We start from the raw sequence: 12,548 nt of genomic DNA, 5'->3' as shown, positions 1-12,548 counted from the left end.
GATGCACAATGGTGATGGTTATGAATCTCAGATAGAATTGAATTTCTGGTAATTTCACTCTATAGTAGGGTTTGGTAACTGAATGCAGCTGATGTTTCTCTATTTTGGGTAATAAAAGAATTATATTTGTACATACAAATATAAGTGGAAGTTATATTTGGATACTCTTACTTCGTGGAAAACACTTGTGGAAAAATGTTATTTTTGCTCAATAACTTAATACAGAAAATATACTACATCCACAATATAGCTTCAATGCAGAGTTGAGAATATGTAAAGCCGGGCTCAGTGGCACATGCCTGTAATCACAGCTATTTGGGAGGATGGCGGGAGGATTGCTTGAGCCCACAAGTTTCACACCAGCCTGGGCAATGTGGCAAGACCTCATCTCAAAAAAAAAAAAAAAAAAAAAGAATATTTAAAATGTCAGTTTTGTATGTTACATGTTTACCTCTTCAGAAGGCATGTTTGACTACTGTTCTAGAAAATTAATTATCTTTACTGATATTTCATAGGATATGAGCCACAGAATTACACAAGATTTCTGCGTGATAGCTAAATTTGTTCTAGAGTGAATTATTGGTATTGGGATGGTGTTGAGCCTTCAGTAGATGGAATTTTGCTTACCGCTTGGGCAAGGTTTCTAACGATGTCAAAACAAGCTGTTTCTCCAAAGCTTCGTGTAATCCCACTCGCTCCCTTACAGTCTGGGAGAGGCGTGGTTGGCATCCGGGCTTTAGCATGCTAGAGCAGCAAGTTCCACTCACCCAAGGGGGTCGAACTTTGAATAACTCCTCTGAAAAACAAAGAGCAGCAGGCAGGGCTGATTACTTCATACTTCTCCCAGCCAAGTCCACACAGATAAAGGCATCAAAAATAAAGCTGTACCAGGGCAAGTTTCCAAATGACAATAATTACAGCCATTTTCATGCACTCGGTTTGGATTTCTCATCCTCTCGGCACTGCAGCTGTGAGCTACCAGTCATTTCAGGTCAAGAAACAAAGCTCAGAGAACAAGCAACCCTTTTCTTGTGGAGACCAGTTAATCAACTGATAGGTGTTACATTCATTTGTGCCCTTCTTCTTGCCTTCAAGCAATTCCTTATTTGTCACGATCTCACCAGAGGGTGAGTTAGTGGGAAGAAAGCATGGGACAACTCAAATCAGTTTTGCTGTTTTCTTTTACACGCTGCGTAAAGCATGAGGCCTAGCTGAGGTTGGGCACCGTGGCTCTGCCTGTAATCACAGCGCCTTGGGAGGCCAGGGTGGGTGGGACACTTGAGCCCAGGAATTCGGGACCAGCATGGCCAACATGGAGAAACCCCATCTCTACAAAAATACAAGAAATTAGCAGGGTGTGGTGGTGTGCACCTGTGGTCCCAGCTACTCAGGAGGCTGAGGTGGGAGGATCACTTGAGCCTCAGAAGTCGAGGCTGCAGTGAGCCAGAGATCATACCATTGCACAGCCTGGGTGACAGAGTGAGACCCTGTCTCAAAAATAAAATTAAATAGGGCACGGTGGCTCATGCCTGTAATCCCAGCACTTTGGGAGGCAGAGGCGGGTGGATCAGGAGGTCAGGAGATCAAGACCATCCTGGCTAACACGGTGAAACCCCATCTCTACTAAAAATACAAAAAATTAGCTGTGCGTGGTGGCGGGCGCCTGTGGTCCCAGCTACTCGGGAGGCTGAGGCAGGAGAATGGCGTGAACCTGGAAGGCGGAGCTTGCAGTGAGCTGAGATTGCGCCACTGCACTCCAGCATGGGCGACAGAGCAAGACTCTGTCTCAAAAAAAATAAATAAAATAAAATAAATAAATAAATAGGGGGCTTAACTGAAAGAGGCTTTAAAAAGAGCAGAAAGAGCTGTCCTCTTTCTCCTTTTTTAAATGCTATTTTCCCTGCTTCCATTTTCACTTGCATTTCTCCTCCTCTTTTCACCACTCCCAATTCCTCTGTTTTGAACCTATTTATTTGCTCTTTGCCCATGTTCAAGCATCTTTCCCCTCTTTGTTTTTGATCTTATAAGCCTGAGAGGAGCCAGAATAGCAATGGAGGTACTGATATTTAACCTTATATATATTGTCTGAAATCTTTGTTTTTCTCGTCAATTAACTTGAAATATACAATAAAGAAAAAGGCTCATCTGGAAAATACTTAAGACCGCCACTCAGAGTGTTCCAAAAGACAGGGCTGTCCTCTGTGGGAATTTGTATGTGAATCCATTTGTGTCTATATTATTTACCTAAGATATAAAGGTTTAAAATGCTACTTACTCTTACGTAGTGCAATTTTCTCCCAAATTCTTTTCCTCAGGCACTTTTCTCTTTGTCTCTCCAGTAGTTCCTCATCTTCTGTTTTGGGTTCATTCAGCGTCCCATAAGTAGCAGCAGCCTCCCTAGGTGTCAGCCAGTCTAAGTGGGACACACAAGCAACGTAATGGCGCTTCCAAGCACCATACTCATTATCTGTTGGAGTATAGGGCAGAAACCATCCGAACTTAATGCATTTGGGCATCCACAAGCAATCCTTCAGAAACAAGAGGAAGATGAGTCACAAATTGTTTACAGACAGTTTTCTAGCAATAATATTTTCAGGTACACAGATACTTTTTCATTACACTGAGATTTCTGGTACAAAAATCTCAGAATTTGTATGCAAATCCATTTGTTTCTACAATGTTTATATTTGATTTTTTTATATTTTATTTTATTTAACTTATTTATTTTGAGACAGAGTCTCACTCTGTTGCCCAGGCTGGAGTACAGTGGCGTGATCTCGGCTCATTGCAAGCTTTGCCTCCTGGGTTCACGCCATTCTCCTGCCTCAGCCTCCCGAGTAGCTGGGACTACAGGTGCCCGCCACCACACCTGGCTAATTTTTTTGTATTTTTAGTAGAGACGAGGTTTCACAGTGTTAGCCAGGATGGTCTCGATCTCCTGACCTCGTGATCTGTCCGCCTCGGCCTCCCAAAGTGCTGGGATTACAGGTGTGAGCCACCGCGCCCAGCCTTTTATTTTTATTTCTATGTTTTTTTGAGATGGAGTCCCGCTCTGTCGCCCAGGCTGGAGTGCAGTGGCACGATCTCAGCTCACTACAACCTCTGCCTCCTGAGTTCAAGCAATTCTTTTGCCTCTGCCTCCTGAGTAGCTAGGATTACAGGCACATGCCACCATGCCCAGCTAGTCTTTTTGTATTTTTACTAGAGACGGGGTTTTGCCCTGTTGGACAGGCTGGTCTGGAACTCCTGACTTCAGGTGATCCACCCGCTTCAGCCTCCCAAAGTGCTGGGATTACAGGTGTGAGCCACTGCACCTGGCCAGATATAAGGTTTTTAAATGCTACTACTGACTTACTATCTGAACTTGACTTGGAAATAAGAAGCATGTTTTGTTCCACAGGAAAAATGTTATTTGATGAATATATACGTTATATGTGAATGTATGTATTAGACATCTTTGTGACACTTATCCAGCGTTCCAATAGCATTTGGTTACGTTAACCCTAGATTCTGAGAATTCAGATTCTAGCAATAGTGGAATAGTTTCTTTCAGATTAACCCTCTCATTGAGAATAATTTTGACTGAAGCGTACGATATTGCCAATATGCAGCCATTTTGACATATGAAAAGAGAAAATTTCATGTGGTTTGAACTAATGAAATATCTAGACCAAATATTATACAAACAGTTATTTGAAGGCTATATTATAGAGCTATCAATGCAATAAGGACTTGTTCAACCAAGACCCCAGAAAGAAGGGAAACCCAGAGAGGTAAGCCTGATATTTGGCATCACTTTTTACTTCAAGGCGTTTGTCAGTTCCAAAGCAAAGCTTGTTAGGCTGAGAAGCAGAACAGAAAGTTATGACTAAAAGACTTAGATGCTAAAAAAGAATCTTAGGCATTCTCACAGGGAAGAGAGGACACTAATGGAAATTTAGGGCCCACTAAGAGGGGAGAGCCTTGGTAATCACACCAGCTTTCAGTTAAGATTCTTTTCAGGAAAGATAATACTGAATTAGACAAACTCTCACAAAGACTGAAGCCAGCTTTGAAATATCTCATTCCTTGACTGGATTTGTAGGATTTGTTCCTAGCACTAGATGTGCCAGAAGCAAAAGTAAATTCTCTCTGAAGGAAGATAACATCACCCAGAGACTCAAAGGATCACATTAATTTTGTATACTCAGTATCTGGTACTCAATGAAAATTAACTAGAACACACAATAGACAAGAATTCTTTTTTCTTTTTGGTTTTTAATAACTATAGAGAGATCCTCAGGTGATCCAAATATTGTAATCATCAGACATGAACTTTGCGGAAATAAATAATATATCTAAAATAAATGACTAGGTAGAAAATTTTGGCAAAAGAATTAAATCAATATTCTAGAACTGAAAATATAACTGAAATTTACAACTCAATGGATGGGTTTAAGATCAGATTAGAATCTAGCTAAAGAAACAATTAGTAAACTGAAAGATAGGTCCAAAGAAAATCCAGACTGAAATATTGAAGGTCACAGAAATGGAAAATGTGTATAAAAGAATATGAAAGTTATGAGACATGGCGAATCTTTCCAACCTATAAGTATTGGAATACTAGAAAAAGGGAGAGAATGGGGCAGAATCAATATGAAGAAATAACATCTGAGAACATTTCAAAACTGATGAAAGACATTAAGTGTCAGACTCAAAAATCACTACAAAACGAGATACATACAAACACCTAGGTGTATCAGAATAACATTACTGAAAATGAAAGAAAAAAAAAGTCCAAAAAGCAGCTAGAGATGATAGAAATGTTACCTTTAAAGGATCAACAATAAAACTTCTGACTTCTCAAGAAAAAAAAAATATATTTTCAAAGTTCTATAAAAAAAATTAGCTGCCAACCTAGAATTTAAATTTCTTATTGAAATAATTGTCTAAGTATGAAGATGAAATAGATATTTTCAGACACACAAAAACTAAGAAAATTTATCAGCAGCACACCTGTACTAGAGGTAATATTAAATAGAATGCAAAAGGAAAATGATCCCAAATGGAAACTCAGAGATACAGAAACAGAAAAAAATGAGCTACAGAAAAAAAATATGGTCACATACAAATATTGACTACATAAAACAATAGTAATAAAGATTTGTGAGATATGTGTTCATGTGTTATATATGTTTATTTTATACACTTGAACAATGGGTTTGAACTGCATACGTGCATTTATATGCACTTTCTTCCACCTCTGCTGCCCCCAAGACAGCAAGACCAACCCCTCCTCTTCCTCAGCTTCCTCAGCCTACTCAACATGAGATGATGAGGGTGAAGATCTTTACAATGATCCATTTCCACTTAATAGTAAATATATCTTCTCATGAATTTTTAAATAACAATCTCTTTTGCCATATTGAAGAAACAGTATATAGTACATATACAAAATGCGTGTTAATCGACTGTTAGTGTTATCAGTAAGTCTTCTGGTCAACAGTAGGCTATTATTAGTATATATAAAATAAAAATCTTTAACAAAAGCATGGAAACTGAGAGGAGGGTAAATGAATTTAAAGTGTTTTAAGCTCCCTGCATTGTCTTAGAAATGGTAAGATAACTCAAGGCTATATGTTGTACTCTATGGTAACCATGAAAGAACTGTTAAAGAATCCATAATTAACCATTGAAAAAAGTTTAATTCACACAAAGGAAGACAGGGAGGAGGAAAAAAACATAAATGGGACAAACAAAAAATAAATAGTAAAATGATGGATTAAACACAAATATATCAGTGTTTACAGAAATAGAAACAGACTAGGCCAGGCACGGTGGCTCATGCCTGTAATCCCAGTACTTTGAGAGGCCGAGGTGGGTGGATCTCTTGAGCCCAGGAGTTCGAGACCAGCCTGGCCAACATGGCGAAACCCCCTCTCTACTAAAAATACAAAAATTAGCTGGGCATGTCTATAGTCCCAGGTACTTGGGAGGTTGAGGTGAGAGGGTCTCTTGAGCCTGGAAGACAGAGGTTGCAGTGAGCCAGATTGCATCACTGTATTCCAGCCTGGGTGACAGAATGAGATCCTGTCTCAGTAAAAAAAAAAAAAAAGTATGCGTATAATTACATTTTATTAAATATTTTTACAAGAAAATGAAGAGACAACGAGGCCAGAGGCAGACTTAATGGCAAAAGATGTTGATTTTAAACAGCTGCTGCTGTTAACTGCTTTCAACTGCTGTTAACAATCTCAATGTATGTTCTTTAACAGATGTTAAGACAATAAGGGATTAGTTGAGGCTGTGGTTGTGTAGCAGTTTCTAGAGCTGAGTTATCAGAGATAAAATAATATACAAAATCTAAAGCATAAATCATTTTTCATGAAGAAAAGTGAACTTCTTGGCTGGGCGTGGTGGCTCATGCCTGTAATCTCAGCACTTTGGGAGGCCGAGGTGGGCGGATCACAAGGTCAGGAGTTCGAGACCAGCCTGACCAACATGGTGAAACCCTGTCTCTACTAAAAATACAAAAATTAGCTGGGCGTGGTGGCGCATGCCTGTAATCCCAGCTACTCAGGAGGCTGAGGCTGGAGAGTCACTTGAACCCAGGAAGCAGAGGTTGTAGTGAGTTGAGATCGTGCCACTGCACTCCAGCCTGGGCGACAGAGCAAGACTCCGTCTCAAAAAAAAAAAAAAAAAGGGAACTTCTTTAACCAAGATAAAATGTTTTCTAAATAATTATACTGCATATTTAAAGATTTTTTAAGTAACAGGAATTATTGGACTAGTCTATATTCCTTATTTATTTACAGAAATACATTATTGTATTTCACAGGAATTATTGGACTAGTCTATATTCCTTATTTATTTATAGAAATACATTATTGTATTTCACTTATCCCCATTTTTTCTCTCAAGGGTAAGTTAATGACGGATCAGGTACCCTCAGCTATTGTCTTCAGGGAAGGGAGCTACCTCAGTAGCCTCATTAGAGATTACAGCTGTACTTGTGCCCTATTACTAGGAAGTGACAAATAGTAAACCTGTTCAGTTAAAAACTTCCAGGGCCAGCTGACTTGGGCAGCGGCACACAAATCTTTCGGACTCAAAAAGGAAAAGATATATAGAGAAATGAAGCGTGGTAACACTGTAGAGAAGTCCACTTTGGCCACTTGCATCCTTTCTGAAAACCAGTCTTGGACAAACCTAAAAAGAAAGAGAAATTTAGTTTAGAACACTAATGTCTAAAATTAACTAAAAAGTCAGCATAAATATTGGTCATTGATCGTCCTCCAATGTTCTACCTATAAAAAATAAATCCTAACAAAACATAAATCTAGATTTAAAAAATTTTCAGGCCAGGTGCAGCAACTCATGCCTGTAATCCCGGCACTTTGAGAGGCCAAGGTGGGTGGATCACTTGAGGTTAGGGGTTCAAGACCAGCCTAGCCAACACGGCAAAACTCTGTCTTTACTAAAAATACAAAAAATTAGCTGAGTATGGTGGTGCATGCCTGTAATCCCAGCTACTCGGAATGCTGAGGCAGAATTACTTGAATCCGGGAAGCTGAGGTTGCAGTGAGCTGAGATCGTGCTACTGCACTCCAGCCTGGGCAACAGAGTGAGACTCTGTCTTAAAAAAAAAAAAAGTATTCGCTTTGAATTTATCCGTTCTAAAAAGGAAGACAAATAGCAAGAATATCTAAAATTCACAGGAATAAACAGTCTTGGAGTAAACCTAGTTTGGTTTGATTTTCAAGAGAAAAAGACTATAAAACCTTTTCACTATCAATTTAAAACTGAACTCAAGATTTTTAATGGAGTTGAAATTCAAAGCAAAGATATATTCACTGAGATTTTCTTGTGTGTGGACGTTTTTTGTTTTTTTTTATTTTTTTTATTTTTTATGAGACCAGTGCTTCTAGAAGAAATTTATTTTTCCTTTTAAGTGGCTGCCTGTATTATAAGACCAAATTCTCTTCCCCACTGGACCTAACACATTATATTATGTGATTTATTTAATCCTTCTTTTGACACAAAGCTGGCCACATTCTGAAATGCCAATCGTTTCTCCTGAATGGGTAGCAGGTATAGAAGAGACTAGTGTGCTGTTACGGGTCAGTAACAGGGTTTGCTCAGCCTGGCGTGGCCACAGGAAGAGTGCGGAGAGACTCAGTGGGGCAATAGCCATGTGCAGAAGGGGAGAAGGAGATGATGGCTTCTGAATGGCTGGAAGATTGGTTGTTTACAGGGGGTTGGGAAAAATCTAAAGATTATGGGAGCTAGGTTTCTCACTTTTGGAAAAAGGATCTACAAATATGTAAAGGAGGAAAGCTAGACTAATCTATATGGAGTTGGAGAGAAATTGGAGATATCACTGTAAAATCTCATGTTTTAAAATATGTATATAAATGAATGATACACAGACAGATGGCTGTATATGTACACGTGTGTACATATATTTCATCTTAGAGCACCTAAAAGCAATGACATCCCAGAAGCAATGAACACACCATAAACTCAGATCTTGGTTTCTCAATTCCATTTCCTAATAAAATAAACCAGAGCTTACTGGAGAAATGGCTGATACCAGGGCAGGGACAAGGAAAGTATAAGATGGGTCTGGAAAATCTTGACACCAGAAAATAAGGAAGTACTTAAAGAATCATGGACATACCAAAAGAATACAGAAGCCAATTTATTAATAAAGTCACTCCCACTGGCAAAATATGGAATAATTTGAGTATCAAAGTAAATAATTAATGTAATATAGCCTATTGAATAAAATAGGCGTTCCTGAGTCCATACCGATATAAATATACCCATGAATGAATAAATAAGGGAGAAGGAAAACTGCCTCACAGCAGAACACCAATTAATACATGCAGAAGGAATTAAGAAATTAGGAAATCACCATTTGAAGGCCATCATAGTAATAATTGCTTCAAATAAGAATCATCAATGGGTGGCTCACGCCTGTAATCCCAGCACTTTGGGAGGCCGAGGCGGGTGGATCACCTGAGGTCAGGAGTTTGAAACCAGCCTGGCCAATGTGGTGAAACCCTGTCTGTACTAAAAATATGAAAGTTAGCTGGGCATGGTGGTATATGCTTGTAATCTCAGCTACTCAGGAGGCTGAGGCAGGAGAATCGCTTGAACACAGGAGGTGGAGGTTGCAGTGAGCCGAGATCGCGCCACTGCACTCCAGCCTGGGTGACAAGAGCAAAACTCCATCTCAAAAAAAAAAAAAAAAAATTAATGAACGCTAAAACTAGTGGGTGAAAGCTTGATAAGAAACAGGATATACATAGAATGGTTTTTGATTACTTTAAAATTAATCAAATACTTTTAAATTGTTTATTAAATATAAATTAAGTACAAAATAATTAGCTATCTTAACCAAGGGATATAATCACTAGCTATGGGACAAATGGACATGCTATGCCCCCCGATGCGATCCACTGAGAACACAGCAGCATTTCCGTGCTATTCCTGCCAAGAAGGCATAACCTGAGCGTAATCTTGAGGAACCATCACCCAACCAGAAATTGAGGGTCATTCAACAAAGCAGCAGGCCTGTGCTCTTCAAAAGTATCAAGTCATAAGAGACAAGGAAAACCTGAGCATTTGTTCCACATGGAAGGCAGATCTAGAGACATGGAAACTAAATACAGTAGATAACCCTGGGCTGGATTCTGGACCAAATGGAAAAGGATGATTATAAAGGACATTGCTGGAGCAATCAGGAATATGGGAATGGAGTCTGCAGGGTGGATGTAGTATTGTATCAGTGCTGATTTCCTGGTAATGCTGGATATACTTTGATTTTTCAGCAGTGTGTCCTTATGTTTTAGGAAACACACATTGACACACTTAAGGTAATGGGCATCATGTTCGTAATTTACTCTCAAGTGATTCTAAATAATAAGGCAAAAATGGTAAAATGTTAGCTATTAAACTGTTAACTATTTTTTTTTTTTTTTTGAGACAGGGCCTGGCTCTGTCACCCAGGCTGGAGGGCAGTGGCGCGATCTCAGCTCACTGCAACCTCTGCCTCCCGGCCTCAAGCAATCCTCCCTCCTCAGCCTCCCAAATTGCTGGGGACTCCAGGCATGGACCACCACACCCGGCTAATTTTTTTGTATCTTTAATGGAGATGTGGTTTCACTATGTTGCCCAGGCTGGTCTTGAACTCTTAAGCTCAAGCGATCCTCCTGCCTTGGCCTCCCAAAGTGCTGGGATTACAGGCATGAGCCACTGTGCCTGGCCATAACTATTAAAATGTTAACTAAATGAGGAAGTCCAGGTGAAAGGGATAAAGACATTATTTGTACTATTCTTGCAACTTTTCTGTAAGTTAAAAATTATTGCAAAATGAGAAGATTTTTTTTAAGTGGCTAAAATATTTTAAGTTTGCTTCAGTTCCAAGTTTTAACGATTGCTGATTTATTTTCTGTGTTCTTCCTCCCCTGGCCTTAAGTCACTGCTGTTTTTTTGATCCCTGTCCATGTAGCCTTGTCACATCCTGAGACAAAACAGAGTGGCGTAAAATGAACCTGTTGGCATGCCGTTGTGAGGAAAGAAACAGAGAGAGTGAGAGTGTTTGTGTGTGTGTGTGTGTGTGTGTGTGTGTGTGTGTGTGTGTGTGTAAACGGCAAAGAATGGAGCCAGGCCTGTACTGGTAGCATGTAGTATCCACAGACAGAAGTGTCACTTGAGGATCTTGTCAGTATCAACAATAAAGCACAGGTAATAACTGTCATTTCCTTAGAGATTAACATTCAAGCTGAACAAGACTGTGACAATGCCAAGAACAGTTAATCTCTAATGAATTACTGTCCTCATGGCCTGAGTTAAACTTCAGGATCATTTTGCTAGCCTTTGAGATAAGTTTTACTCTCATTTACTTGGAATTATAAAATAGATTAATAAAATAAGAGGCAAAACAGAGATGTTTCCGGCCTCCTTTCCAAAGAAGGGTCTCAGTATCTTTAGATTTTCATGTCTACTACCTTCCCACCTCACAGCATCTATTGTTCCATCCCAGCAGAGCAAAGGAGAATTGAATATGAATTTCTTCCAAAAGTAAACCTTGGTTATACATATTTTATATTTGTTCCTATTCTATGCTGCTACAAGGACACGTTTGAGTATAATGAATCTTATGAAGAAAGAAAAATGCTTCCGTCACATTAAAAAAAAAACATAATCAGCAGAACTAAGGTAGGGTAGTTTGTAGTAATGACATTGCGGGGCTCATCACATTTTAGTTAATGTTGCAAAGTAAGAAATCTGTGAAGAGAAATAACATGTAAGGAGACAGTGAAAAAACGTGTTTTGCTCATTTATTGTGATGAGGATGGTGTCATTTAAATAATTCATGATAGTGCTTCACAGTGTGCCACTGAATGTACAACGTGTACTTTGCAAAAATAACAAAGCTTAGTAATGTGGGACTTGAATTTAATTCTCTGCTCTTAAATTTCTGATAAGTAGAAAGAAGCTGCCAAAATTGTGATGAAAATGACTAGGAGAACAGCTTGGAGAGAGGCCTGTGGAGGGGAGAGTGGATTTGGCAGAGGTCCCTGTTTTCTGGTTGCCTAGGCAGCACCTCTAAGCCTTGTCTGGTGGCTTCTTTACAAACACTTTTATGGCTTGGTCAGGGTCTGGGGTGCTGTTCATACCCCAGTTTCAGTCCCTGGTGCATGTTGTTTTTTTTAAAATTATTTATTTATTTATTTTTGAGATGGAGTCTTGCTCTGTCACCCAGGCTGTAGTACTATGGCGTGATCTCTGCTCACTGCAACCTTCACCTTCTGGATTCAAGTGATTCTGCTATCTCAGCCTCCTGAGCAGCTGGGATTACAGGTGCGTGCCACCAAGCCCGGCTAATTTTTGTATTTTTAGCAGAGACAGGGTTTTGCCATGTTGGCCAGGCTGGTCTCGAACTCCTGACCTCAGGTGATCCTCTGGTGCATGTTTTAATGGGGCCAAAAGGAGATGACACAAGGGCAAGGGGAACCATAGGCATCTGTGCAACTCCTGAGTTGCATGAAAAGGAAGACAAGTTGGCAAGTGACAAATACCAGAGGCCATACAAATGTGCTTTTGGATCCAACAATTTGTCTTCTAGGGGTTTCCCTAAAACAATGATTAAAGATATGTCTAAGGATTTAGCTAAAGGATGTTCCTCTAAATGTTGTTTTTAGTAGCAAAAGCTGGGGAAAATAAGCTAAATGTCTGAGATAAGTTATGGCATATATATAAAATCTAATCTTCCTAGAAATCAGTAGACTGAGCTGAAAGGGAAATCTATGTGATATGGTTTCGCTTTATGTCCCCACCCAAATCTCATCTCGAATTTTAATCTCCATAATCCCCACATGTCAAGGGAGGGACCTGGTGGTGGGTGAGTGGATCATGGAGGTGGTTTCCCCCATGCTTTTCCTGTGATAGTGAGTTCTCACGAGATCCGATGTTTTATTGGTGTTTAACAGTTCCTCCTTTTCTCTCTTTTGCCTGCCGCCACGTAAGATGTGCCTGCTTCCCCTTCCACCATAATTGTT

At 39.6% G+C, this 12,548-nt stretch overlaps 1 protein-coding gene across 1 annotated transcript in view; it reads right to left on the bottom strand.

Annotated features, from left to right (window-relative positions):
- The window catches only part of ECT2L (epithelial cell transforming 2 like), a 104,481-nt gene that overhangs the window by 58,012 nt on the left and 33,921 nt on the right, over positions 1–12,548 (bottom strand). Inside the window, exons 4-6 of the mRNA XM_032160304.2 lie at positions 7,026–7,188; positions 2,276–2,528; positions 628–796 (exon numbers count right to left, since the gene is read on the bottom strand). Of these exons, the coding sequence (XP_032016195.1) occupies positions 628–796; positions 2,276–2,528; positions 7,026–7,188 (585 nt within the window). The remainder of the gene's footprint in view (positions 1–627; positions 797–2,275; positions 2,529–7,025; positions 7,189–12,548) is intronic.

Source organism: Hylobates moloch, unplaced genomic scaffold (assembly GCF_009828535.3).
Source record: "Hylobates moloch isolate HMO894 unplaced genomic scaffold, HMol_V3 SCAFFOLD_2, whole genome shotgun sequence".
Lineage (NCBI taxonomy): Eukaryota > Metazoa > Chordata > Mammalia > Primates > Hylobatidae > Hylobates > Hylobates moloch.
The sequence above is the reverse complement of the archived record's forward strand: the minus strand, read 5'-3'. Positions and strand labels throughout refer to the sequence as shown.